The 15,757-nt window shown below is 42.2% G+C and overlaps 1 protein-coding gene across 1 annotated transcript in view; it reads right to left on the bottom strand.

Annotated features, from left to right (window-relative positions):
• MED14 (mediator complex subunit 14) overlaps positions 1-2,949 on the bottom strand; it is a 39,617-nt gene extending 36,668 nt beyond the window's left edge. The window contains exons 1-2 of the mRNA XM_061359342.1: positions 2,620-2,949; positions 521-547 (exon numbers count right to left, since the gene is read on the bottom strand). Of these exons, the coding sequence (XP_061215326.1) occupies positions 521-547; positions 2,620-2,801 (209 nt within the window). The 5' untranslated portion in view covers positions 2,802-2,949. The remainder of the gene's footprint in view (positions 1-520; positions 548-2,619) is intronic.
• Between the last annotated feature and the right edge of the window lie 12,808 nt (positions 2,950-15,757).

Genomic DNA, 15,757 nt, shown 5'->3' with positions numbered 1-15,757 from the left:
TTCACACTCTAAAAACACATAGAAGTAGAAAACAGTGCTCATGGTAAGAAAGATCAGGTAACATGGAAAAAAGCAGAAGAGAGGTTTTTAACTTGTCTTCATTGTTGAACTGCTTCCTCCAAACAAAAAGTTTCTTTATCACACTAATATCTATTCAGGTTCTCCAGTTCCCTTTCACATCAACTTCACTGTCACTTCATTGCTTCAAGAGTCATTAAGAGAAAAATGCCTGTAACAGAGCTCACCTACTATAACAGTGACAGTATGTTACTGAAGAGTGCAACAGAAACAAAAAGCCAAACAACAACAAAATCATAACCCAACAAAAACTAATACTGGCATTGATGCTGAGAAAACTCTTGAACCTGCGTAGTGACAGCAAGAGATACAAGGCTTATTTTCTTGCATAAAGTCTAAAAGTAGGAGAAAAATATTCTATTTAAACAGTTCTATATTAATCTTAATATCCTGAAAGTTCTATATTTTAAGATGCATTACAAATTGTCTTTTTGTAACTCACCTCTCCATGTCAGTCTTTCTTGGTAATCTGTATAAGGAAAAAAAAAAACAAAAACCATATTATAAATTGTTTATTACGTTTCAGACTACTAGAAATCTCGCTAGTACCCTTCAACTAAGTACAAGAAGAAATTCCACATACTTATAAAGAGCATGTCAAAATTTCTATGATTGAAAATGTTGCCTAAATGCAGTAAAATTACACGTTCGATAAAGGAAGTAGCTTGGCAGCTCTAGAAGCAGCCTCATTAAAGGGGGAGGAAAATAAATAAAATCAAGTGTAGAACAGCACCACAGGGCACCTGCCACTACTATGTGCCAGGTAAGCTGGAACTGGTCAAATTAATTTTAAAGCTTGATGAAGTGTGCTGAAATCACAAGAGCTGTACTAATCTACTGAGCCACACAGTATCCCTGCCTGTGCTTTGTAACTGATGACTTTCACTAAGCATCCATGACTAATTCATGGTAGTAATCCCAGAACATCTGCAGCAAGTGTCAAAATATGCTGTTTCCTGAGTTGTCTGAAATGAATTTCTCTTTTCTTTTGCATCAATCTAGAAGTGGAGAAATGCCATACTTCAGAAATATCAATGACCTGTGTGACTGATTCTACAGCAGAGAGCGTACTGTATTTCTGAAATGTTCCACAGGTACCACTGGCATCTCATCAAAAAAGTTATTTTTTTTACTCTAGGACTAAAATAGCACTAAGCTGGTGCTGGTAAAAGAATGATAAATCATTTTGTTGGAGATAAGGAGAAGACTTTGCAGCTGGGCTTTCTACTAGCCAAGTCCATGCTTTATGGGAAAAATCTAGCTGACTCTGCCTTTGGAGGAACCATCACATAGCTTATAAACTACTTGCTGAATCAAAGTGCCCAAAGCATTCCTATGTTGTTCACACCACCCATTTTATTTTGTACCTTAATTATGCACTGAAGTCAAAAGGACCTCCTCTACACCTTAAGACAAGAATAAAAGACATCACAGGCACACGCTCCTAGAAGAATGCATACAGTACCAATTACTGTCTGCACATACCACAAGCACACAGGATGCTTCATGAACGGCATTTCGGAAGTTCTTCCAAAGCAAAATTCTAAAATTCTAAAACTCCTCATCCTTTCCAGAGTTTGAACACTCTCAACCCCATGTCAAGCAAAACTGTGTTTGCCTTCTTACCAAATACAGTATTTTACAGTAACTATACCTATTTTATCCTATTTGTTCTCTATGTCACTTCTTAAAACATACAGGTTCCCCACAGGAACCTCTAAGGTTAAACAAAGTAAAAGGGAAACAGGTTTATTCAAAGTACAGATGCTTTCAGGAAAGTTTTTCTTGGCCCAAACACATTCCTTTGTTTTGCCACTTCAAACACAACAACATCAGCATAGTAGATCACAAAGTAAATGTAAATAACTTACTTATTTCCCCGAAACAATCAGATGATATTTTCAAAAGTACACAAGTAACTCAAGGAGTTGCAGCATTTGAAAATATCTCAGTTTCACTTGTTTCAGTTTTGTGGGTTCTAGTATCGGTACAAACACCACTGCTGGGTTTTCTGACAGTAACTTGGAGACAAACTTAAGCTATTAAGACAACAACCTGCATCAGGCTGCCTTCCACTCCCTGTCACCATTTTCTTAGTTTGGGTTGGAAAGGACCTTAGAGATCACCAGGTTCCAACCCCCCTGCCATGGGCAGGGACACCTCATACTAGACCAAGCTGCTGAAAGTCCCATCCAGCCTGGCCTTGCACACTGCCAGGGGATGGGGCATGTACCACTTCTCCGCATAACATGTTCCAGTACTTCACCATCCTCACAGTGAAGAATTTTCCCTCTTTATGAGAGCCCACTCAGCAACTTTCACTAAGCCCCCGAGTATGGCCCAACACAGATACAAGTCTGCACAAACAGGGCATTTCCATGGGGTGGGAGAAGGAGAAGGAGCAACCAACTCCTCATCACTGTAACAGATCCCCTGCGAGGCCTCCCATCCCCTGGGATGCTGGGAAGTGGGCAAAGGTAAGTCCTAGCAGCTGGGCAGGGAGAGGCGCGGGAGCCGGCCGAAGTAGTTTAGGGCACTCACAGGTCAGCCAGGACGGTGAGCTCGGCGTAGGTCCGGTGCAGCAAGAAGTCGATGAGGGTACTGAGCCGGTAGCCGGGACTGGCGGCGGCTGTCACAGCCCCGGGGGCCGGCGGGGCCGGGGCTGACGCGGGGCCCCCGCCGGCCGGCACCAGCTGGTTGCTCTCCAGCTGCACCGGCGCCATGGCGGCGGCAGCGGCAGCGCCTCAACCCCGGGCAGGAACCGCTCGACAGCCCGGGGGGCGGGGGAGGGAGCGCGGCTGGCGCTCCCGGAGGCACTGGCCCGCAGCCCGACTCACCCCGGACGGAGGGAGCGGGGCGGCCAGCGGCGAGGGCGGGCAACGGCGGCACTGGAGGAGAACCGCAACACTCAAACCCCTCTGCTTGGTGCAGGGGCCGCCGCCATGTTGGGGGCACGGAACCGGAAGCGAACAGCTGTAGCGGACCGGAAAGAGAACCTTTCCGGAAAAGCCTAACTCGGGGGGAGGGGGCGGTGGTGGAGCTGTGGGGGCGGGGTTTGTCGTTGCTGCCGCCGGCGGCTGAGGGCGCGCGCGGGGCGCTTGGCGCGGCAGAGCTGGCCTGAGGCGGCGGGCGGGTTGAGGGGCGGGAAGGTGGCCGGGTTTGCGCGGCCTGTGGCGGTCTGGCGGCGGGGAGGCTGCAGGGGCTGAGGCTGGCTGCCTCCTCATAGGGCACGGCGGGAAGGGGAGATGGCGCCGTGCTCGGGAGCGAGCTGTCGGGACAAGGGCTGGAAGGTGCCTTTCCTGGAGTGCTTCCCGATTGAAGTGTCAGTAATTGATAACGGAGGAGACACACAGCAGGGATAGCTCTCCCGTTGTGGTGAAATACAGGGCGAAGGAGAACCAGATGACTGGTTTAGCGTCTCAAAGAGGCTTTGATGTAGTTCTTCAAGCTGCAAGGGAACGACGGTCTGTGTTAGGCGCTGGGCGGGCCTTGTGGGAAGGGTGCAGAGCGATGCCGGGCAGTCGAGGTTAGGGGTAGCTTTCTGTGCAGCCTCTTTTAAAGTCTCTGGTAAAGCAAGGGAAAGGAGCAGTGGGCAGGAGAGCGACCGGTGGGATCTGGTGTTAAACACAAAACCATGGGAACTTGTGCATATTCTGTCTTCTGACGAGAAGAGGTCTGTAAATAACTGAAGATGGATTTTTGTGTGTACTGGTTAGCAAAGTGGATTGTGTAAGGAAAGGAGCAATATAAGCCTTGGGTATTTTATCATGATTCACTTGAGTGTTAAATCATAAATACTTGCCATATGATTACAAAGGAATCCCGGAAATAAGCATATTGTAGACAATAAATATCCAAACTCCTCAAAGCTTAATAAAAAGAAGAAAAGGTCTAACTTGTTTTGTATTAAATGCTTAAAACCTCTTAGCTCTTTCTAAGGGGAAAGTAAATTTTTCAACCTGAGAAGTGTGGAATCAACAATTTAACGATGATAATAGTAGTAGAATGATAATAATGGCATCTCTGCCAGCAACAAGAATAGTCAGTTGTATTCCTACGGGGAGCATGTTTCTTGCCCCAGGCTATGAGCTGACCGGCAAGGAGCAGCTACCCGGGCAGGCAGGCTCTTCCGTACCCTCCGTGGAGCATAAAACAGTGCATTGAGCAAGATGGATTTTTAACTCTGCATTGGCACAGCTGCTCCCACATTACTGTATGGGCTGCCAGCCACTGCCTCACCTCTGAGGAGAGAAGAGACTAGAAACCACCTGTAGACCTAATTTTTGCTCTTTTTGTTTGATTACTGGAGTTTTTGTTAAAACAGGTGAATAAAAGTTACTCGCTTAGTGTACTGTAAGTTCTTGCCTCCCCATTGCAAAAATGGGTTTTTCCAAATGTATGAAAATCTCTTCCCCCTTCTCCCCCCCCCCCACATGAATAAATGCAGTGTACTCATTTTGTGGCCAACTAGTTGCATTGTTGAAGAAATAGTGACTTACATGCACAGGAATGTGGTTAGGCTATCTATGAGAACTATTAACTTAGAATGCAGACTTTTTTATTGTGCTTTTCCCTTCTTCCTATCTCTTCCAATCTAGCCCATAATTTAGTCACTGAAAACATTCTGAGAACTTACCAGTACATGTTTACCCTTCATTTCTTAGCTCATCCGTGGTTTAGTGTGTGGTGTTCCTGCCTATGGCAGGGGGGTTGGAACTAAGATGATCTTAAGGTCCGTTCCAACCCTAACTATTCTATAATAATTCCTATTGATTTTAATGGCACAGGCTTAGGTTTTGTTGGTGAAAAGGCAGGTGGGAAATAGTGGTGGAATGTGACTTTTTTCCTCTTAGAGTTGTCTTTTGTTGGAGAAGCTCTGGTCTTGGTGAATTTTTTAGCCTTGGCTGGGGAGGAGCGATGTCCTCAGCTTGGCTGCTTTTCTCCACTTCTCTGGGAGAGGAGAGGTTAATTGGAGTCATGTTAGGGGTCGTACTGAGCTCTCGTCTCACATGGCTGTATAGGGAAGAAGTGCTTGATACTGTTTTCAAATAAAGCAGGAGCAGCCACAGGGAAGTTTCAGAAGCTCAAGACTTATGCTTGTGTGCACACAACAAACATGCTGCTGGGAGACTTGGCAAGATTAGTTGTTTTAACAGTAAGCTGGAGATGGGTATTATGAGTTCAAAAATCAGGTGACTGGCCTATGTAATACTTGTGTAAAAGGAAATACTTATGTTTCCACATCATATGCATCATGTCCTCTGCCGTATGGTATGTGCCTGTCAGCTTGCATGAGCAGCATGGTATTCTGCTACGTTAGGACTGTGCTGTTGTAATGTGCTACTTAGTATGGCTTAAAGGAGGGTTTGGATCAAGAAAGGCTTGGTCATTCCCAGCCTGGGAGTACTGGCTGCATTTTTCCAGTGCAGATGGCACTGAGGATTAGAACATCAGCTTCTCCTTCTAACATTGTTAATATACTTTGTGACTCCAGGCACATGCCTCAGCTTCCTGACTTGTGAAATAGCTACATTAGTGACTGCACCCCTCCATATATGTATGAGTACTTACCAATAAGCCAAGTATTTTAAACTGGCTCCTCTTTGTTACCGTAGTGGGGAGCCTAGAAGCCTACTTTCAGGTAGGAATTTGTTGGTCAATCAAAACCTGTTGATATTTAGCCATGGAGCTAATAGTGTAATAGAGCTAATGGGAAGGACAGCAGATGACTTTCTATTTCCAGAGAAGTTAAACATTTACTGTTCTTTGGAACCGTGGGACAAATGTTCAGTGGGAGGGAGGTAGACCATATCGCACTCTGCAAGACAGCCTGCTAGCTCTCTTCTGTTAGTGTGTTTTAGAACATGCTTTTTCCATTTCTCTGTCAATTTTTTTTTATCAGAGAACAGTTTAAAAACACAGGCATCTCCTGGACGTGGGATTTAAGCATTCTTTTAATAATAAAAGTTAACAATATAAAATATAGTGTATAGATTCCTTATCAATCACTTGATCCATGAAGTGTTGCAACACTTTGCAATGTTATATCCAAGTGCCTATATAAATTATGAGTAATAAAAGTTTTATATCTTTCACGCTTTTCAGAAGGCATCAGAGAATCAGATATGGTGGGGGAGAGCTCCTACACAATATCAGTTATTGCAGTGCTGCACATTATGAACTTAGGAAGCTTCAAGCTTGTATACAATGAAAGTTAAGGTATATATTTAAATTCTAATGGGATACCATGCATCACTGTACATCAAACACATACCAATAGCAAAAAAATATTTAGTTTTCCATTGTAGCAATTGCATGAACATAAGACTTTTTCTACGATGTTATGATGCAAGCCCAGTTGAAAAATACCACTGATCTTCTCATCACAAATGGTTTTGTGGCCTGTATCTTTATTAGTGATTATTTTTTGTTTGTGTTTCATTACACAAATCACAGGTTTGTGAATTGTACAGGGCTGTTGTACCTACAGTAGAGCATTCTTTGCAAAAGTGTATACGTGTGTGTTAGAGGAAGGGGGTTTGTACCTGGTTACTGCACAAGTGTTCTGGCTTTTTTTCCTATTTATTAAAAAGGCTACAAAGGGAACCAATTAAAAAAAAAACCAACCTAAAAGTTTTAAAATGATACATTGCATGATACATTAAATCCCTTTTTTGATCTACTTTCTTCACAGTATTAAGTTTGGCAACTGTTTTTTGGAGTGGTGGAAAACATACAGTAACAGATTGAGAGTTCTCTGTCAGTCACTCATGGTGTGTGAGACAGCGTGCTACTGTGAGACAGCGAATCTCTTGTGCAGCGTGTATCAAAGGACACTACAGTTCTAATTATATGTTGTGAACAACTTAAGAAAAGAAACATTCTCCAAGTCATAAAATAGAATCTTTGATTTTATTTGAATTTACAAAAGTCCCTTTTCTTATAATAATGCAAAATGGTTTATAGCCGTATTAGTCTGAAGTTACTCTGGGGCTTCTTTACTAACTGTGTTGATATCTACTGTAAATTTTGAAGTGGTTTGTCTCTGTCAGACTGGAACTAAAGCTAGCTAAAGGCCTTGCTATCATCAAAAGAGCTTTCATTGTTAATGTGATTCAGTTAATTACAACTCAATTTACTATTTCAACCATACAGGCTGCATTTTTTTTTTTCTGTGAGTAAAAAAACCCCATGCATTGTTCACAAGTAATTCTGAAGTAGGAGCAAAACAGTAACATCCTTTATGTACCCCACATCTTTGAAAAGCTAACAAAGGAAAAAGAACCCCTGATCTAACGTATGGCAGTGATGAATGACACTGTTCAGTCAGTGACTTGAACAACTTGACAACACCAACCCTAACCTGTGATTTCTCCCTGTCTAACAGTCCCTGAGTGTTACTCAGAATCTGAAAAAATACACATACGCTGGAAAAATACAGTGAGCACTTACTAAAACATGAAAGTACTTTTGGCCAGAAGGATTTATCTGTGCAAACACCTAAGAGGCAGAGAGAGTATCAGGGAAGTAGATCTGATTAGTCATACCCAGTGGGAGAAGGGACTGCAGCTGTGAAGTATTCTGTCCTAAACTTAGAAGTGGACAGCTCGATTGTATTTAACTGCTCCTGACTAATAAATTCAGACAGTGCAAACTCTCACGCTCTTTGAAAGACAAGGGTGGGTACCAGAACATGCTTAATTGCAGACACTGTAGATCTGCAGCTGTGGTCAGAGGACATTTAAATGCCAACCCTCGCTCTCAGAGGTAAGCTCGCACAGGATTCCTCCTGTGCTGCCATTCTCCACCTGCACTTTGGGTGTGAAGGAAGTTTCTGGGCTAAGATGATTTCTAAGAAGTTTCCTTCTTGAGAGCTTCTGGAATGGTATTTTTATATGTTTATTTATTTATCTTCCCCCCAGAAAGGATAAAACAGCACTTTTTGTAGCAGTTAGGAGAACCTTTTCTAAACCCTACCTATGTCACGAAGCTCCGAGATGTCAGCTTTGACATAAGAGGATGCCAGAATAGGTTTGGCTCCAGCAACTGAAGAGCTGATTACATGATTTCATGTGTGATTGCAAACTGGATTGGCTTATTTAAATCCAGTGACTATCCACTGTCCATTAAAATGGAAAGTACAGTGAAAAGGCAGGATGTTACATCTGTAGCAATGCAGGAATACTGGTCCTCTGATGGATTATAAAATATGGGCAAGAGGAGCAGATTGCTCTCAGATGTCATAGAGGCATGCACACAGGCAGCAATTCCATCAGTGCCAGTTTGGGAAGATCAGACAATGTAGGTTAAGGGTGGAATTACCTCTGTGCAAGGGTCCTAGTTCTCCTGGAAGCACGACCTTCTTACTCCTAACTAAATACAGCCTGTTGGGCAAGAAGGATATGCAGTGCTTTGTGTGGGGTCAGGCAGCACCTGGATGAGCAGTTGTTTAGAGGTTTTTGTGGAGTACTGACCACATACTGAGATCTGCATATAGCCCACAATTCATACAACTCAACATTTTAGCTTAAAAGGAGAAGGTTCCCAGCGCCACTGGTACCCAGCAAAGGTTACTGGCAGACTGTAGCTTGTTGCAATGCTGTAGGAATCTGCAGAATGCTAAAAATTGTTACTATCCTGCACAGATGTAGCATGCAGAAGACATAGTAGAATCTCAGTAAACCCCAGCAACATTTTATTTGGAGGATCAGCCAGCAAAGCCGTAGCCCCTTCTCTTCTGTCTTCCGTTTGTTTGTTTGAGCAAATGATCTGATCCTGAAAATGGGTATTTTTTGTGAAAATGCCTTTTCACACCAGCAAGTACAGCACTGTACAATGGCGCCGTATGCACAGTGAGTAAATCGCATGGGGAAATGACTGAGCTTCAGCCCTGTACGTCATGTATTAAAATTGGTTCCTTCAGGCTTGAGAGCATGATCAGAAGGAAGAGCAGCAGCAAAGCTATCTCTCTCCCTCTAGTGCCTACAGAGCCAGACTTTTCAGAGTATGACAGCTCAAAGGAAGACTAGAAGAGATAAAAAAAAGGCCATCTTTCCGCTGTGTATTTAGGACAAGCAGAAGCACATTCACAGCTAATTTTAAGCAGCCTTCAGAATGCAGTGTAACACCTTATTAACTCACTTGTACTTAATCCTTGCATTCTGGTATTTTTAGAAGCCAGCATGCAATTCAGCAGTACTTTCAACCCATGGCTCCTTTGTAATGGTTGACACTGCTCTATTTCTCTTTTCAATTTAGAATTAGTTTTCCAACAATAAGGCTTGCTCACACACAAAAGTTACACTGATATAACTAAATTGATTTATAAATGGAATTAGTTAAACATGCATGCTCTTCCTTCTCCTCCCCCTAATGTGGCCTTCTAAATTTGGCTAAAAAGTGTCCTTTACTGCAATCTCTGGAACTGGTAAAGCCCTGCCTTCACCACTTGCCTGTCTGATCCTTCTCAGCTGGAGGAGAGTTTGGTCTGGTTGAACCTCTTGCAATTGGAAACTGTAGGAGGGTAAAGTCACCTTCACAGATTTAGGGCGCTTTGCTAGAGGGCTACTAGTTTTGTAGTGCAAAGTACCCCTGCAAGTATGGGATCACAGCTATTTGTATAGGGTTTGAGGCTCTTGAAGATAATGCCTCTTCCTTCAGTGGTAATTATTTCTTGATCACGTGGGAACAGGATACAGCTGTATCAAGGTTAAACAGTCCTATTTTGTCTGTGCCTGATTTTATCTTGATCCAGTATTTTCCAGCCAGGAGGCTTCAGTTAGCTTTGGGCTGCCTATAATGAACTGCAAATGAAAACAAAGTCCTCTAAACCATGGTCTCTCTCTGTTATGTATTATCTAATCAGGGCTGCCCAGAACAGGCCTTTGGAAACCTGTTCTCTGCACAAGCATACAAACTGGACTTATCAGACAGTTTGTGTTAAGGCTGCTCTGAAGCAGAGAGAGACTTACAGACGTCTTTTTAATGATTTATTTTTTTTTCCCCAAATGTATAATGTGCTTACTTAGAGACTTACACAAAACAACCTTTTTCTCTCTTCATCGTCTTGTAGAACGCTAGTCAGAGGTACAGTACAGAAAATACCGGTATAGCGAGAGGTAAGAATTTAGCACAACTAATGCCCCACTGAACATTTTCTGGAGGGAAACAAACCAAAACCAATTCCTCTTCCTTCAGCTTGATGGAATGTAAATGAAAAGAAAACCAATCTTTCTAGGAATGGGTTTGTGTAAATGAGAAATCTGATGGGTAATCAGCCAACATATGTACTTAAAACATGATCATTCTGCACCTTTCTCTGCATAGTTCCTTTCATTCTGTACTGAATGTCCTTTTGCAGTTTAGCTTAATCTGTTTCTAAAAGGTGAAGAGACCACAGGATCCCGTAGTGCAGAATATCTGCTGCAGGATAGCTGGTCAGACCCATCTGTCTATGGAATTAAATGCTAACTTAATTGCAGTTAATTGAGTCAGAAAAGAGCAACAAATCTCTATTCATAAAAGGTCTAAAATACGACAAGAAAACAAGGAAAACTTCCCCAGACAATGCTGAGTTCCCTCATCTGGAGCTCTCCCTTCGTTTTTACCCCAAAGTTTGTTGAAGAGATTCACAACTTATGTTTGTATTATATCATTGCTTTGGTTGTAACATTATGTGACATGAGGAAATTCTTTCTAGGACTTCACTGTGCTGGGAACTTGTATATGCACCTCTTGGAGAGGGAGGCAAAAGGACAAGTAAATGACATGGCAAGTGTTTATCAACTCTTAGCATTGCACATGGGTGCCTGTAAAATACTTAGAGTTGATAAACTCTTGCCTGGGACAACTCCTGCATGGGGGAACTTAGACTTTTTACATACTCTGAACTGTGTTTAATCTTGATGCCCAAAGGAGGTGGTGTGACTAGAGCTCTTGTGCACGTGCACAGGCACAGGTAGCGGAGGTGTGTGACTGTGTACACAGTACTTAGCAGCATGAGAGCTGAACCTCACCAGGGCCATTATTTGCTCTTAAATACTCAGAAAGTAGTAAAGAATTCTTTAATACTTTAATTAATTTAATTAATTAGTTCAGAAAAATAAAAGACACGTAGAAGTAGTAAAGAACGCTGAAGATGGGGGCAGTCATCCTTCCTTCCCTTCCACCCTCAAAGTAGGAAAGCCTGCCTTCTATCCCGGAGAAATTTCATTCACTAATCTGTTTAGTCCTCCCTTTCACAACATCATTTCATTTTCAAGCACAAAACTCTTGAACTACCTTGAAGTTACTGATTATATTGAAGTTAACTCTCCTAAGCAGAGGCAACCTGCAAATGGTATTTCTCCCATCTGATTCCAGTGTCTCAGTATGTAAAAAGGCCTTCCCTAATTTTTTAAGGAGTCATCAAAGCCCTTTCTGTCAATGACTGATAATCTACAACCTACAAATAACTGTTCTTAAATTGGATCCATCTCTGAGCACATGTGGTTTGCCTTAACATGTGTGATGCTGCAACAGGAAACAGACTTGCTACAGAAAACTATTTACAGTAGTCAAGGACCATGGGTAGAAACGTGACAAATTTTGACTCAGAAAAAAAAATAAAATGTTAGTCATAGAAAAATGGGAGGAAGTTAGAGAAGTGAAGCAAGTGTAGGAAGCCAGAGGCAGCCAGACTGCTTTTAAATCGAGGCAGGGGACATGTGATCCATATCTTGTCATGGATGATGGGAATGTGAGCTTACTAGAATAGTGATTAGGCCACTGGAAGTCTCTGGTTTAAGGAGTCTTACAAGAAGGTGCTTTTTATCAAACCTTTTGCTAGGGCAGGCACCTACGGCTTTAATATCTGTAGTTCAGCCTATATATTTCTGCATGCATTCTGAATGTAAAAGGTTGTAATGAAGATACTAAATTAATGTATTTCTGCTTGCAAATGAAGAGAGGCTGAGAGCCTTGCTGAAATGAAGTATCTTCCACAAGCTTTATAATCAGAATAAAGATTACATTCTGAGGGATTCAAAGGTCTCCACTCAGTATGTAATCTTGCACCCTTTGGAGTGTGAACTCTGAATGTGCTTCCATCACATACTGAGCATCAAACGCTGGGGCAGAGCACATAATTTCCTACTGCCATGGAAGAAGCAGAAATGACAAAAGCATTTCTGATACATTGTTAGGTGAATGCTGAGATGCTGCATGTGCATTCAAAAATTACTCTTCTAAACAGAGAGAGAACCTGCAGTTTCCATAATTGCTGCTTTGGTGCATCTTCATCCATAGATGAAAAGAAAGGGAGCTCTTGGTTTAGGTAAGAAAGGATGTCAGTATCAGTAGGGACAAACTACTAATCCAAACTGAAGGGCATAGGCAGAAGTCCCCTTTGTTTTGGAAGAACAGTGGGAATTGGTTGTGCTCATTACCTCGAAAGATTTGCTTCAGTCTCCTTTTTTCCTCTGTGTAATCGTGTAATCTGTACTTTACAGATCTATGGAGTGTAAGATTAGCTCCTTTAACCTCCTATATATCACATCCCCTTGTTTTCACTGAACTAACCCTTTTACTGAGAATAACATGTTCGATGAAGTATACCTTGTCTTTGACAAAGCATATCTTCAAGAAAGTGTCCAGTCTCAGTCAGAATATATCAAAAGATGGAGCAGCCATGGTTTTGTTTCAGAGAGGAATCACTTTCACACGTTGAAAACTGTGTTGCTCTTGGCTCCACTTACGAGATTTATAGAGATGCTGTGCTTGAAAGAGGTCTCTCATGCTATGAATTGTGGTAGAACATACCAGCTAAGCATAGAATGGAAAGAAAATGAAATATAAATTCATTATTGCATAGCTAGAACAGTGAGGATAAATTCTCTCTATCTCCAGGCATCTATATGCCCAACTAGGGATACCATTAGTGGAGACAAACTGAGCTCCTTTGATCACTTTCTGCTGTGAAAAGGGTCAGTCCTCCTTGCTCTTCACACTCCCTCCTACGTGATCCTGACTCACCCTCGAGCTGACTTTCATATTCACCGAGCTGATTCAGCTCATTAACCCATTAGAAAACTGTCCTTTTCTACTTCTCTGGATTTATCTTCTGCCAGTCCAGTGAACTGAGTCAGCTCAGTGAAGGGTCAGGTGGGTGTCAATGCTTCTGTAAGGAAGCATGGGTGGGTAACATAGGGGTGGAATTAGGGGAAGGAAGAGGAAAAAGATGGGGGAAAGCATGCAAGGTGAAGGACCAAGATTGCTTCTTTCAATGACAGATAGCCTTAAGATCAACTGTTTTCACCTTGTCTGATTACATCTTTAGGAAGATAATTTCTTTAGAGTTTCTGTGGAGCCAATGTAGAGAAGGGAGTTTCTGTAGAGGGTGGCTGAAAAGGAAACAAAAATCTAAATTAGGTTAGGCAACATAAGTATTTCTTTATATTCTTTACTCCACTCTTTATATTCTTTAATCCGCACCTGTGGATTAAAGTTTTAAAACATGGTTAATGCCTAAATGCATGGAAAACCAAAATAATGGTTTCTAGATGCAGAATTAGTCTTTGGAGAGCTCTAAAAAGCCTCAAGTACCATTTGAAAGACCATGTAAGTCCAGAGACCGGAACGTGAGTATCAGGTGAATCAGCTGTGTGAAGTCAGTATTGAGCAAAGGCTAGTGAAGCTGATGTCACTTGGAATTTGATCAGGTTCTGCCCGAGGAGGAAATAAGGCATAATCCTCTGTTTAACATCTTGTTTTCAGTAGAGATTCCCTTGCTATTCCCTGTGTGCCACTAGCTCTCTTCCTAACTTTCTCTCTTGATCTTTTCACTTCTGCCATTGTTTGTAAAACTACTACTGAAAATAACCTACATAAATAAATAAATGGAATGAATAAATCATGAGGGAGAGAATGAATGTGTGACTCTGTGTAGGTGGATGACACAGAGAACCAGGCTGGTAGGAGCAGCAGGAGTTATCAGTTCATTTGCTATCAGCAGCAGAGCCCCGGGGAGGGTGAGGACGTTAACTACCTGATTGTGGAAGGTACCGAGTGTCTTCGTGTTGTGTCCTTTTGGAAGATGATTGAAAGCATTTCCACACCTTGCCAGTAGGGGCCTCAAGGAAGGAAGAAGAGGGCAGCAACCTAAACCTGTGATTTTCAGCCTTTTTTCTTTTTAGTTTACAGGTCCCTGAGGATTTCTCCCCTGTAACGATTTTTTTCATAATTATCTTTCATGGAGCTTTTTAAAATAATGGACCCTCAAGAGCAGCTGAGTTACTGACTTTCAGATACTGCAACACAGGAGAAACTTCCCTCTTGCAAAAGCAAGGATGAAGGCGTAATTTCAGAGTTGATATGGGTTGTACCCTCTCAGGTACAACCTTTTCGCCAAGGAAGACCCTAGCCACTAAGTTAATCCAATAGCTGAGCCACTGGCCCCTTGACATACCACCGAACCCTGGGACACGTTCTATATGAGAGCATGAGGTGAACTCCACAGTACAGGAGGGATGCGATGTTCCCTTGAGATTTACCACACCTTGCCCCAGAGATGAAATGTGCCCATGCGCTGTGTTGTAGAGCCATGAGTGCTGACAGCTTTGCCCTTCAAGATGGGGCATATACAGCTGGAATTCAGCTGGATGCAGAAAGGCATTTGCATAATAAATGGATAGGGAAAAAGTGGTTTAATTATCAATGGAATTATCAATTGTGTTTTAAGTATAAATAATCCTGTGATAATAATAATAATAATCAGTAATAATCCTGACAGTGCAGCAGTCCTCTCTTTTTTTTCTGAAAGAGTTCAAACCTTTGTATGATATTTCCAAACTATAAGATTGTATTATTGTACCTGGTAGATTGAGCAACTTTTTAAAGACTGCTTGGAGGTGCGTGTCCATATTTGTGTGGTTTGTATGCGTTCAAGTATGTTGCTCTATTTTACTCTTCATAGGAGTCTAGGTATCCATCACAAATGGTAAATAGTAGGACTAGAGCTGAAGAAATTGTCTCGAATTTCCCTTCAAAACAAGTGTAGCTTGTTCCTGATCACTTCTAAAAGATCCAGATGTTGCCCTGACATGAACTTGCTCTTTACAGTTGTCCATTGGAGCTGTTGTGGGAGATCCAAGTGACATGGTATTTAGTCAGCTCTTGGGTAGATTATCCGCTCCCCTGGAGAGCACTGAAAAGGAAAATAGGATTTTTCAACTTTTTGCAGTATCCAGGGTAGCAGCAGAGTAGAGAATAGGATAGAAAGGATGAGGTATTGTTGGTTGCAGGGTATGCCTTTGAGAAGATGTGATGTTCTGAATTGATTTTCACTTTACACTTCACAATTGTATATACAGGAATAGGGAATTACAATAATAAAGCCTGGAATTCATAAATACACTTATAACTCTGGTCAAGTGCAAATCCCTCAGATGCTAAGAGAGGAACACATCTGCCTATCAGTCACAGTCAGAACAGTCTCTACAGATTGCTCTACAGTGATTGCTCTTAATCAACCTTTTTATTCAGCTGTGAGCTACTGTTAACATGTAAAGTAAGCCTGGCCATCATCTGACTGTTACTGACAGCCAGTCCAGTGACTGAGTCTAGAGCTGATTGCACATGTGTGTGCAGCCCAAGGTTACCTGGTAGAGGAAGTAAGTCTTGACCATAGGCTGATACAAACAGC

This window comes from Neopsephotus bourkii, unplaced genomic scaffold (genome assembly GCF_033783945.1).
Source record: "Neopsephotus bourkii isolate Nb327-2 ecotype Australia unplaced genomic scaffold, CSIRO-AGI_Nbou_v1 NB_962, whole genome shotgun sequence".
In the NCBI taxonomy this organism is placed as follows: domain Eukaryota; kingdom Metazoa; phylum Chordata; class Aves; order Psittaciformes; family Psittacidae; genus Neopsephotus; species Neopsephotus bourkii.
This window is presented reverse-complemented; position numbering and strand designations above follow the sequence as displayed.